Source organism: Nothobranchius furzeri, chromosome 2, assembly GCF_043380555.1.
Source record: "Nothobranchius furzeri strain GRZ-AD chromosome 2, NfurGRZ-RIMD1, whole genome shotgun sequence".
NCBI lineage: Eukaryota > Metazoa > Chordata > Actinopteri > Cyprinodontiformes > Nothobranchiidae > Nothobranchius > Nothobranchius furzeri.
In genome coordinates this window covers 76,143,349-76,156,733 of record NC_091742.1, presented here as the reverse complement: position 1 = coordinate 76,156,733, position 13,385 = coordinate 76,143,349, and the positions used below count along the sequence as shown (strand labels likewise).

General features: G+C 43.3%; 2 protein-coding genes across 7 annotated transcripts in view; one reads left to right on the top strand and one right to left on the bottom strand.

The window, feature by feature from the left end:
- Nucleotides 1-13,385, top strand: part of LOC107373457 (zinc finger protein ZFP2-like) — a 40,099-nt gene that overhangs the window by 20,536 nt on the left and 6,178 nt on the right. The gene's annotated exons all lie outside the window — the stretch shown is intronic.
- On the bottom strand, nt 5,897-11,883 carry LOC129156062 (uncharacterized). Of its 6 annotated transcripts, none has more exons than XM_070547975.1 (5): nt 7,908-11,883; nt 7,586-7,765; nt 7,452-7,509; nt 7,309-7,377; nt 5,897-7,180 (listed from the first exon to the last, which is right to left on the bottom strand). In XM_070547975.1, exon 1 carries the CDS (start codon nt 10,579-10,581, stop codon nt 9,934-9,936), a length of 648 nt encoding a protein of 215 aa, XP_070404076.1. In that variant the 5' UTR covers nt 10,582-11,883; the 3' UTR covers nt 5,897-7,180; nt 7,309-7,377; nt 7,452-7,509; nt 7,586-7,765; nt 7,908-9,933. The 6 variants fall into 6 exon arrangements, with proteins under 6 accessions (XP_070404076.1, XP_070404078.1, XP_070404077.1 ...); XM_070547973.1 differs by having other exon boundaries at nt 5,898-7,222; XM_070547977.1 differs by lacking the exon at nt 7,452-7,509 and having other exon boundaries at nt 5,897-7,222.

Genomic DNA, 13,385 nt, shown 5'->3' with positions numbered 1-13,385 from the left:
GAGTACTGAGTATCATCTGATCTAATATTTTTAAAATGATGGCATCAAACAGACAAAAAATAAGAAGTTATGGGCAAATATTGGTATTTTAAAGACTAAAGGGGAAAAAATGTAAACAAATAAACAACATAATAACAAAATAACAAATTTTAGGCAAAATTTAGACAAAAACTGAGGACAATATTTTCCTTATATATGGGGTTTATTTAGTTGTCTGAAAATATAACACGTTTAAAAAAATACCGCGATAATGCCGAAAACCGTGATAATTTTGGTCACAATAACCGTGAGGTTAAATTTTTACACCGTGACAACCCTAATGGATACTTAGCATCCCAATGTGGGGAATCTGTATGTTCATCTTGATGAACATAAGTGAGTCCTTTTCTGATGATCTCGAGTTCTTTCTCCTCTGATAGGGTCATTTCTCTTCCACTATGGCAGCCTCCACATTTTGGCTCACAGGCTGCTCCAACGCTCTCCCATCTCCACCATTCAAGAAACTCACGGTTGGTCGTGGTCGTATGTTTGGTTGCATTGGGAAAGCTGGGATGTTCCGGGATCTGATTTATTAATAACTTCCTTGTATTTAACAGCAGCCATTCTCATTGACCTGGCAAAGTGGGTCTTTGACTCTTGTGCTGTCACCTCCACGTTCTCAAAAAGATCTGGATGAGCTCCTCCTACAGTCCAACCGAGTGGGCTTTGCCACAAAACAAGATCCCCAACATCTTATACCCTTTGTGGGGCAAGTCTTCCCTCTCTGTGACTGATGAGAAGTTCCACTTTTTTGAGCCTTCTTACAGGGTATCCACGGGTCCTTAAAAAGTCTTAAATTTGCTTTTCCAAATTTAAGGCCTTAAAAATCCTTAAAAATTACTAATAATCCTTAAATACAGTTTCCAAAGGTCTTAAATTACCAAAGACCCAATAAACAAGATTATTTTATTTCAATTTCCATGAATTTCTAGTTAGTGTTCAGCATTTTTTGTGTACGATATTGGCGTAAGCGGAACCATACTCATTCAGTTGGTTATGAAAGGGGGCTATTTTAGATGAGCACATTAGCTGTTTAAGCTAGTGGGAGATTGCACCATGGGGACGTGCAACTTTTATGGTAACTGGATGGCTTATCCCACTTTCGCAACGTGGTTCGCACCGGTTCCAGGCAATAGCTGGAAATTATAGTTTAAATTAAATTTAAAAAAATAGCTTAAATTTGGTCAAAGTGGCCTTAAAAAGGTCTTAAAAAGTCCTAAATTTGGCTCCCTTAAACCTGCAGATACCCTGTTCTTAGTTCTTCTTGTTTGACTTGCGGAAAGAATCTTTGTAGTCTTTCAGAATCAATGGTTTTATTCACCTTTGCGATTTCATCTAGTTCACAACAGACCACTTGATGGGCTCTGATTGCTCCAGCAGGTGTCACTCTTCTGACCCCGAGAAGATAACTTTTAGTCTTCACCTCCAAAGTCATTCCACCCACACCATACAACACTAAAGTCACATTTTCACTTTGTAACTTCAACCTGTCAGCAGCCTTATGGATGATGTAATTTGTATCAGATGCTAGATCCACCAGTGTCCCAGTTGTTTGGCCTGCATTTGCAGTCACTTCCATCAGCATTAGGATTACAGGAAGCTCACAAAGCCTGTACTTTTCTAAAAGTACAGACCGATTGTGGTCAGACTTGGGTTTTTGTGAGTTGTTGGTGAATGCTGTTCTGCATCTGTCAGTCATCTCTGGAGTAAGTTCTGACAGGAAGTTCTCTTGCTCATCAGTGAGTTTACTCTTCCTTCCAGGCATTCCTCCTTGCCCATCATTCCTGCTTTTCTCCCTGATGTTTGCTTTTGGGCAGAGGAAATAATGATGCTCAGAGGTTGACCACAGGTTTATTTGGATAAGGTCTCTGAGCTCTTTAAATTTGCATTTAGCCTCAGTTGTAGTCTTTATGATGTCGGATTCATCCAGAATTGTTCCTTTATCTCCATCTTCCTCTTTGCCTCTGGCCTCAACCAGTAGACCATTTTAGTAATCAGTTGCCTCCAGTAGTCTCCTGAAGTGGTCTGAGAGTTTATTGAACTCATCTAGCAGTTCAATTTCCACCGTGTGTTGCTTATACTGAGCCAGGATCCTCTGGAGGTTTCTTCCTGTTAAAATTTCCTGTTGACTCTGGCTGCATGCTTGCTTAGTATGAGGACTGCTGAAGGACACTGACACTAGTCGATGCAGTTTGCTGGGTTCCTTATATAGGAAACTTTTTACTGATTGGCTTAATGAACTGAACTGTATTGGAATGTTTACTGTCTTAAGAACCTTGAGACGACTCCTGTCGTGATTTGGTGCTATAAACATGTTTGCGCCTCTGCTCCACAACCGCAATGTTGTTGTTCACACGGTCAACCAAGTTGCAGCTACATATGTGAATCGCCAAGGTGGGGTTCGCTCTGCTGTGCTTCTGAGGGTACCCAGAACACTTCTGTGCTGGGTTCAGACACAACTTCTGTCTCTAAAAGCGGTTTACGTCGCAGGCATTTTGAATGTTGGATAGGGCTGCAACAACGAATCGATAAATTTGATGAAAATCGATTACTAAAAGCGTTGGCAACGAATTGCGTCATCGATTCGTTGTGTTGCACAACTCTTCCAAAAGCCCCTCCCCTCCCGCCCGCCGTTGCACGCATACCAGAGAGCCGGCAGGTGTTAGGAAGAGGAACATGGCAGAAGCAGTGAGACCCCAAAAAAGTAAAAACTTCTAAAGTTAAATCAGGCGAAGACATTCGTTACCTGCAATGTTTGTAGGTCAGACTTAGCATGGCACGGGAGTACTACAGTGATGATGCAGCATCTTAAACGCAAGCATGTCAGAATCATCAGCGAGGAAGGAGAGAGCTCGGTGTCCGGGTAAGTTAAAAACTTTTCAAAAGTGATTCACCCAAGCCCCGGATTATTACACAGGCTAGACATGCCCTAAGCTCGTAAAAAAAAGTCTAGAAAATCGTAAATGCGACGCTATTAGATAAACGGGGGGGGGGGGGGGAGACTCGCGCTGCTGCGAACCGGTTCCGCCGTCACATTCCCGCAGAAACTGGTTGATCACACCGGGGCCAGACTACTAGCATGTGGCTTTACAACCACAATGTTCTCAGAAGCGAAAACGCTTTTAAAAGGGAGGGAGGAGTCCTAACTGTTGCTGCAGGCGTGTTGTGTGAGTGCAGTTATTTACTGGTTAATATATTTTTGGGTTCAGTTGCTTTCATGTGGCCTAATGTGAGTCTATTTGGGATCATTGGAATGATCAGCAGTATTTCTTGATGTGACTTTATGGCAGTTGCCCAGGGCATCATCGCAAGGAGGATGGCATTCATTTACTTTTGTTTTATTTGGTATTTTTTCAGTCATTTTTGGAAATAGTGATTAATTTTGATTAATTCACAGCCTATGTTTAATTACATTTAAAAATTAGTTGTTTGACATCCCCAATTGTAATAAATGTCTACAGATGAGATCAAACAAAACAGATGAGAATTGCCCTTAGAGAGCAAGTCACCCCCAAATAAACTTTTTTTTGCTGATAAACTAAATAAACGAGTGTCTAATCGTTAGGGCTGCAACAAACGATTATTTGGATAATCGATTAATCGGATGGGGTCTCGACACGATTAGTCGATTAATCGGATTACATAGGGACATTTTTAAAAACTGCTAGGGAAACGTTATTTTTCTCCTTCCCTCACTTTATTAAACACAACATTATTAGAAAACAGTTCAATAGCAGAAAAACAACATGCCATCACCTAAATTGTCTTATAAGGTGTATAGACAGAGACCCTAAGCTACACCTATCTGTGACCTAAAATGCTTGGTCCAAGTTAAACAGCTTAAAGAGCAAGTCAACCCCTACCAGAGTCCAACTCCACTCCCGCTTCATGTTTGAAAAATGCAACACATGCTGTTGCCTGGCAGACCGAGAGGGCGGAGCCGCTAACAAATACACACACACTCAGGGTCACGACAGCATTGTGACATCATAATGTACCAGTTTACATCATAGCATACTTCTTAGCCAATAGCGGTGGCAGATTTAAATTAAAATACAGTGCAGAGTTTTTACCTGACAACGGCACAACACTGCCAGTTTTAGGCAGAATATTTAAATTTTAACTAAGATGCACTGAAGTGCCAAATTATTGACGACACGTGTCTGCAGCATGATTAGACACTCGTTTATTTAGTCTATCAGCAAAAAAAAGTATTTGGGGGTGACTTGCTCTTTAAGGGCAATTCTCATCTGTTTTGTTTGATCTCATCTGTAGATATTTATTATAATTGGGGATGTCAAACAACAAATTTTTAAATGTAATTAAACATAGGCTGTGAATTAATCAAAATTAATCACTATTTCCAAAAATGACTGAAAAATACCAAATAAAACAAAAGTAAATGAATGCCATCCTCCTTGTGATGATGCCCTGGGCAACTGCCATAAAGTCACATCAAGAAATGCTGCTGATCATTCCAATGATCCCAAATGGACTCACATTAGGCCACATGAAAGCAACTGAACCCAAAAATATATTAACCAGTATATAACTGCACTCTCACAACACGCCTGCAGCAACAGTTAGGACTCCTCCCTCCCTTTTAAAAGCGTTTTCGCTTCTGAGGACATTGTGGTTGTAAAGCCACAAGTTAGTAGTCTGGCCCCGGTGTGATCAACCAGTTTCTGCGGGAATGTGACGGCGGAACCTGTTCGCAGCGGTGCGAGTCGTCGCCCCCCCCCCCCCCCCCCCCCCCCCCCGCATATCTAATAGCGTCGCGCTTACAATTTTAAAGACTTTTTTTTACGAGCTTAGGGCATGTCTAGCCTGTGTAATAATCCGGAGCTTGGGTGAATCACTTTTGAAAAGTTTTTAACTTACCCGGACACCGAGCTCTCTCCTTCCTCGCTGATGATTCTGACATGCTTGCGTTTAAGACGCTGCATCATCACCGTAGTATCCCCATGCCATGCTAAGTCTGACCTACAAACGTTGCATGTCTTCGCCTGATTTAACTGAAAATGCTCCCAAACTTTAGAAGTTTTTACTTTTTGGGGGTCTCGCTGCTTCTGCCATGTTCCTCTTACAAACACCTGCTGGCTCTCCACCGGTCTGCGCGCAACGGCGGGCGGGAGGGGAGGGGGCTTTTGGAAGAGTTGCGCAACACAACGAATCGATGACGCAATTCGTTGCCAACGCTTTTAGTAATCGATTTTCATCGAATTTATCGATTCGTTGTTGCAGCCCTACTAATCGTGCTGCAGACACGTGTCGTCAATAATTTGGCACTTCAGTGCATCTTAGTTAAAATTTAAATATTCTGCCTAAAACTGGCAGTGTTGTGCCGTTGTCAGGTAAAAACTCTGCACTGTATTTTAATTTAAATCTGCCACCGCTATTGGCTAAGAAGTATGCTATGATGTAAACTGGTACATTATGATGTCACAATGCTGTTGTGAGCCTGAGTGTGTGTTTGTTAGCGGCTCCGCCCTCTCGGTCTGCCAGGCAACAGCATGTGTTGCATTTTTCAAACATGAAGTGGGAGTGGAGTTAGACTCTGGTAGGGGTTGACTTGCTTTTTAAGCTGTTTAACTTGGACCAAGCATTTTAGGTCACAGATAGGTGTAGCTTAGGGTCTCTGTCAATACACCTTATAAGACAATTTAGGTGATGGCATGTTGTTTTTCTGCTGTTGAACTGTTTTCTAATAATGTTGTGTTTAATAAAGTGAAGGAAGGAGAAAAATAACGTTTCCCTAGCAGTTTTTAAAAATGTCCATATGTAATCCGATTAATCGATTAATCGTGGCGAGACCCCATCCGATTCACCCCCCCCCCCCCCCTCCGTCTTTCTAATAGCGTCGCGCTTACGATTTTATAGACTTTTTTTAACGAGCTTAGGGCATGTCTAGCCTGTGTAATAATCCAGGGCTTGGGTGAATCACTTTTGAAAAGTTTTTAAAGAAGTTGTAACTCCCCCCTCAGAGTCTTACTCCACCCACGTATCAATTTTAAAAACTGCAACATTAGTAGGCGTTGCCTGGAGGACCGAGAGGGCGGAGCCGCGGCAGTGACGAAGACGACGGCTAACGAGACGATGCTAGCTCCCTTCACTCTGAGCAGTTATTAGATGTGGAGGACGTTTCTCCCCCTCCTTACCCAGACACTCGAGAAGAAAGGGACCAAGTCTATTTGGAGGAGACTAGCGGACCTGAGCCTTATTGTTTTGAGCTTGTGAGTTGCCTGAAAATACCGGAACCGACCCAACAGAACTGGCTCTGAATGGTAAGTAGCCGTTAGCCATAGCATCACATTAGCTGCAGGGTTTTTCTCCACGGCCCTAGAGCTAGTATTCAGCATGTTTTAGAGGTTTATCTGCTTCAACACACCTGGTTTTAATCAGCAACAAATAGCTGAGCTGCTTAACAGCTAATCCAACCTGTTAAAGCAGGAAAACCACTGAAACGTGCTGGATAGCAGCTCTCCGGTAGCCCTGGGCTCAAGTTACAGTCTGCTGCATAGAAAGTTATGAAAATACCCCATGAGAAAATTATTCTGTAATGTGTTCAGCCCACTAAAACTGCCCTGATTTATTTATTTATTTACTAATAACAGCTGCTCTCTCGGTTCTAGGTCCTCTGGTGTCTGCAGGTGGTCTCTGCTGGTGTCGTCAGGATCAGGAGCTTCCAGAAGAATGTGCCTTTCAATGACTCTTTCCCCCTTATTTGTTATATTAATTAAATAAATCTCAATTGATATATTTCCTGTTTTTGTTCATGTCCATAAATACTTAAACATGCTTGAAATTAAAACGAGCTTTTAACAGTGAGGTGCTAGTTTAATTCATCACAATAGAGCTAGTTAAACATGCGACAATGTGATAATTCAATTAATGTAATTTATAAATATCCATTAAAATATCAAAACTGGAATCTAAATGAGATATTTGGCAGCACAAAAAACTTGTCAAACACAACATTTATTATAATAATTGTAGGCAGACAGGAGACAGAGCTGATGGAGGTTCTCAGTCATCGAAGGATGGCTGAAGGCTTTCCAGGAACAGGAGATGTGGTGTTGTCTCCTCTCTCTATTCTGCCAGATGAGCTGATAGGTTACAGGTGTGTGAGGACATCCTCATGCTGTCATAACCAGATGACAGAGTTATCAGGTGATCAGCCAGGCTAATGATGAGATGCAGAAAGAAAACAAATCATGCAGAAAGAAAACAAATCCAGGACAGTGTACAATAATATGTGGTGTTGCTCACCTTATGTGCTCTTATAAGTATTAACGTGTGCCTGCCTCATGGTGTAGAGTCCATATTTTGCTGAGTGTCCTGCAATAATGCAGGTTATTAGTTAATTTACTTTTGATAGCAAAAACAAAATATTTAATGTAAAAGTTATTTACCAGGTGAATCAGCTCACACGTCACCACCAAGTGTCACAGGGCCAGAATCAGTAGCCTCCTTCATGATGTAATCACATACTAATTTAATTGTTAATATCTTAAAAATTCTGAAATGTTTTATTTTTTTTTTTTACCTTGAACAGTTCACTGAGCTTGCACTGTCACTGAGGTGGAAGCTGGAATCAACAGCAGACACCTCACATCTTGGTCTTTTCAGGGGGTGTGGACGCTGCTCTGGGACCTTTTGGAAGATGAATTTCCGTCATGGTCCCCGTGTCACAAGACACACTGAGGCTGTGAGCTCTTCTGGCTGGCTATGTACAAAAACAAAGAAGCAGCACATTTATAAATGTTTAAAAGAGCATAAAATCACGTGTAACAATAATCTGTAAAACAAATTAAAACTAGAAGCTAATAATAAAATGTTTACATAGAAGATTATTAAAAATAATTCACCTTTGCTACGCCGGTAAGGCTTCATGTCAGCCTGGACAAGTGCATTCTTGCAGCTAAATCAGTCTGACAGCCAGTGTCTTGGGTAGATTTAGCCTGAAAAACAAATAGAAGCACATTGTTGTTGGGAGTTTATAAAGTCAGATAATATACAAAAGAAACTCCTATATAGGCGCTTTATAACAGTCCTAGTGTGTGATCGTTGTTATAACGTAAAAGTCAGTCACATATGATGTGGAGGGCCTGAAATGCGACCTCCTGAACAGAATTCCTCACAAAACCGGATCACAAGCTGGATTTCACACTGTAATGCTGTCTGTCAACTAGTGCTGCGTTAGTTAGAGACACTGTTGCAGAATTACCGACTGGCTAGCTAAATGAAGTGAACCACGTCTCTCGGACTTTGCATTTAGGTAGGGAGTTGTTGTTAGAAGATGTTAAAACTTTATTTAGCTGACTCACCTCAGACTGGAGCCCGCCGTGGTGGGGAGCAGAGTCAGTGGGCTGCATCTAAATCGCGGAAGAGCCACGGTGGGCACAGCCTCCCTCTTCAAATGGAGGCGTGCAGAATCGCGGATAAAATGCCCACAGAGCCACCACAACCATACTACACTACACCATCTCACCATGCTAACACGATATGGAGCACTAAACCCGAACTACTTTCCTAATTACACTAACAGCCAAACACTAACTAAACTACAATATCCAACAGACAAGCTAACACTAAATAAGTATGTATAACACTAAAAGCTATGCTCATGCTATATGCTAATGCTGAACTACGGCTAGCCTCCTACACTCACTTGCAAATCCAACTCCCAACTCGCCACAAGGCGTGGCCGAGACGCTCGTTGCTTTTATAACGTTGACACAGAGCTGCTACGTAGTACTCTACTGATTTACGTAGTATCTTACTCTTTAGCCATTGGCTAAAATTTATTCAAAATGAGTCAAATTCTATGTTATAAGCTGAAGGTGGCGCTATACTGTGGTATTTAGGCAGAATTTTTAATTTTTAAAGAAAATGCACCAAAATGCTAAAATAATGAATACACACATTTAAAGCACTATTAGACACTCATTTATACAGTTCATCAGCAAAAAAAAGTTAATTTAGACGTTACTTGCTCTTTAACTTACCCGGATACAGAGCTCTCTCCTTCCTCGCTGATGATTCTGACATGCTTGCGTTTAAGATGCTGCATCATCACTGTAGTACTCCCGTGCCATGCTAAGTCTGACCTACAAACGTTGCAGGTAACGAATGTCTTCGCCTGATTTAACTGAAAATGCTCCCAAACTTAAGAAGTTTTTACTTTTTTTGGGTCTCGCTGCTTCTGCCATGTTCCTCTTCCAAACACCTGCCGGCTCTCCGGTCTGCGCGCAACGGCGGGCGGGAGGGGAGGGGGCTTTTGGAAGAGTTGTGCAACACAACGAATCGATGACGCAATTCGTTGCCAACGCTTTTAGTAATCGATTTTCATCGAATTTATCGATTCGTTGTTGCAGCCCTATTTGTGACACAACTTTACTCTGTTTCCTTTTACTTTAACAAAATGTCGCAAAAGCTTCGATATTTTTTCCCCCGGCATTTTCTTAGTGTGCCAACTTGGAGAAGTTTTAACAAACTGTGAGACTTCATATTGGGTGACGAACTGCAGCTCCTTAACAGGGACTTTTGATTGGAAAATTAACTAAATTTAGCAGAGAACAATATATATTTTAATACCTTTTCAATAAGTGGTGTGGTGATCATCAACATATACATATATGGACAATGGGTTTCCATAGACTCCAATAACAACTTTTTGAGGAGAAATGGGAGGTGGCCACCACCACCATTTTGACCGTGTCAAAGGTTCCGTCAAGCCCAGACAATTCCACAAAAGGGAAGAGAGGTGGAGCTGAGGGTGGGGCTGTAAGGCTGGGATCAACTGACGACACCAGGTCGAACTAGCTACAAGCTAACCTGAAGCTAACCCAAAGCTAACGCGGAGGTGGGAGCTAAGCTAACGGAGGTAGCAACCTAGCTACAACCGGAGTTAACTGTGCACAACACCAGAGCTTCTGAGTCAGAGAAACGCCGGGCTGACCGCTGGGTAAAATCAGGTCGAACACTGAGGTCTCCCGAGAGCTCCACAAGCCGGCAGCCGCACAGCAGACAAACGCCGCTGTGATCTGAGATGCGCAGAGCTGCCGCTGGGCAGAACCGGGTGGAAAGATTTCCATCCCAGAGCTCCACAAGCCGGCAGCCCGCGCAGCAGACAGCCGCGGCGATCAGAGATGCGCCGAGCTGCGGGGAGGGGAGAACGGGTGGAAAGCGTCGGTTTCCATTCGAGAGCTCCACAAGCCGGCAGCCGCACAGCAGACAAGCGCCACTGGGATCTGAGATGCGCAGAGCTGCCGCTGGGGAGAACTGGGTGGAAAGGTTTCCATCCCAGAGCTCCACTTGCCAGCAGCCCGCGCAGCAGACAGGAGCTGCGATCAGACAGAGATGCGCTGAGCTGCGGGGAGGGGAGAACCGGGTGGAAAACAGGTCTCCCGAGAGCTCCACAAGCCGATAGTCGGAACCCAGCTCCACCAACATTTCAACCCATTTTCTAAAGTGCAGCATTTTGTTAAATGCACAGGGTTTTACCCTATTACATTTAAATTTCATGGTTAAACAGTACATGTTAAAATCTAAGCTCAGCTCGGCAGTGACCTAAAATACATAAATATAATTTTACTTATTGAAAAAAATGAAGTTGAGACTTCTTGGATGCTCTATTAGTGCATTTAATACCACAGCAAGTCATTTTGTCCAACAATTGCAGAAATAATATCCAAAAAAAGAATGCACAAACGGCACAACTAATGGTAGACTGAAAATGACGGAACAGTTTTCAGGCGAGGCCAAGGCTCAGACTGAGGCCTTTCCCCGGAGCTAGCTCTGCGGTCACGTGGGTCTGATGCTCATTATACAGGATTTTAGGCATTTAATACACTTAAACAGAAGAGTGAGAAAAAAACTCACCCACCTCAGAGTTGTCATGAGTGTAAACTAGATCATTTAAACCAAAAACATGTTTTGGTACCAGGCTGTAAACATGTTTATTTCTGCTGTGAAATTGGTATTTTTAACATGGGAGTCAATGAGGATTTGCTCGCTTCTGACACCAGCCCCCAGCGGATGAGGGTGGAACGCGTTCGCCTCGATTTTTGACCCACATTGTGGGGGCTTGGTGGTGATTAACTTACTGGCTGTTCCTCTCCTCCTGCTTGCTCCCAGCTCCAGAGCCTCAGAGCAGCGACAGCTGGAGCAGCTTGTGGACCGTACCAATTTGAGGAATAATGGAGGGGTCATTCTCTTTGAATGATTAAAAAGATGTTATTTTGCTGTTTTAATTTTTATCACTTATGCTCTTCTTTCATTAGACAATACTATATCACTGGTAAATACGTTTATATCCTCAATTTTTTGGTGGGAGACAACTTTATGCATAAGTGGAAGTGCTATTGAACACCATTGTTGTTCATGTGAACTGTGAAGTCCCTTCTTGGGCTCATAATTAAGTTCTTTTTTTCCCCCCTCTTGTCCTGTCTGGCTGTGAAGGAAACAGAATTGATGTGTGAATGCTGGAGACAAGCCTTACACATTTACTCTCAGGTGGAGCGTTAAAGATTCTGCTGTAATGTCACGCCTGATACAAAAACTTTATTGTCAGTGTTTTTAGATGTTTTTTAATTCCGACAGGACATGGAGACAGAGGTGCAAAAGAAAGGAAGAGAGAAAAGGTAGAGGGATGGGTTAACAAAAACAGTCAATGATGGACAAAAATCTGCTTCTAGACCTGCAGAAAGAGGAAGACAAAAAAAGGGACACACAACATACAACAAGAGTAAAATATTATTGCGTCAACCTCATGAGGAAATATAAAGTCAGCATTGTTTTGCTGAACAGTCGCACAATAATAAATCTCAATGAATTTACATTTAAAATTTAAATGTAAAGACGCGTGTTGAGAATGCCCGAGTCCATACTTAATGAGAGCAACATAGAATAGAATAGAATAGAATAGAATAGAATAGAATCCCTTTATTGTCACTATACAGGTGTAAAGTGAGATACAGAGCATCTCCTACTCAGTGTAAAAAAACATACTTGGGGGGGTGGGGTACAGTTCTGCAGCGCTATGTACATATGGACAGTAATGTATATACAATTATTGCACATAGAATTTGGTATAAATAGATAGTGGTGGTCAATGGAGGAAGTGGGACGTGTGTGTGTGGGGGGGGGGGGGGGGGGGGGGGCTGTGTTATCAGTGCATGTGTGAGTTCAGGGTGGTTATTGCTTTGAGGAAGAAACTGTTTTTGAGTCTGTGGGTTTTTGTATTAATGCACCTGTAGCGCTTCCCTGAGGAAAGCAGTCTGAACATGTTGAAGCCAGGGTGGGAGCTTTCCTTGATGATGTTTGCTGCCCTACTGAGACAGCGGGAGGAATAAATGTCCATCATGGAGGGGAGAGGACAGCCGATGGTCTTCTGTGCTGTCTTTACCACACTCTGAAGCCTCACTCTATCCGCCTTGGTGCAGCTGCCGTACCATACCGCGATGCAGAAGGTTAGCAGGCTCTCAATGGACGAGCTATAGAAGGTCAGCAGCAGGTCAGAGTTCAGTTTGTACTTCCTGAGGACTCTCAGGAAGTGCAGCCGCTGTTGGGCCTTCTTGATGACCGCTGAGATGTTTTCCACCCAGGAGATGTCAGCAGAGATGAGGACACCAAGGAACCGGAAGGTGTGGACCCTCTCCACACACTCCCCGTTGATGTAGAGGGGGGCCAAGTCGGTGCTGTGTCTCCTGAAGTCGACAATAAGCTCTTTTGTTTTCTTGGTGTTCAGGGACAGGTTGTTTTCTGAACACCATGCTGCCAACTTCAGGACTTCCTCTCTGTACTCTGCCTCGTCTCCCTTGGAAATGAGTCCGACTACCGTGGTGTCGTCAGCAAACTTGATGATGAGAGTGTTAGTGTGGGTCGAACTGCAGTCGTGGGTATACAGAGAATACAGGAGGGGGCTCAGCACACAGCCCTGTGGGGAGCCGGTGCTCAGTGTGCGAGTGGAGGAGAGATGAGGGCCGAGTCTCACAGTCTGGAGCTGTTTTGTGAGGAAATCCTTTATCCAGGCACATGTAAGAGGAGGGAGGCCAAGAGTGACCAGTTTGTTGATGAGGATGTCCGGGATGATTGTATTAAAGGCTGAGCTGTAGTCCACAAAGAGCATTCGGACGTAGCTCTGCCGCTGCTCTAGGTGACTCAGCACAGCGTGGAGGGCTGTGGCAATGGCGTCTTCTGTTGATCTGTGTGCACGGTATGCAAACTGGTGGGGGTAGAATTCTGGAGGGAGGTGATCCTTTATGTGCTGAAGGAGAAGTCTCTCAAAGCATTTCATGATTACCGGTGTGAGGGCCACAGGGCGGTTATCATTTAAGCTGGAG

Excerpts from the sequence above, each read along its gene's own strand:
- LOC129156062 (XM_070547975.1), bottom strand. The coding sequence starts at position 10,581 with ATGTACTGTTTAACCATGAAATTTAAATGTAATAGGGTAAAACCCTGT.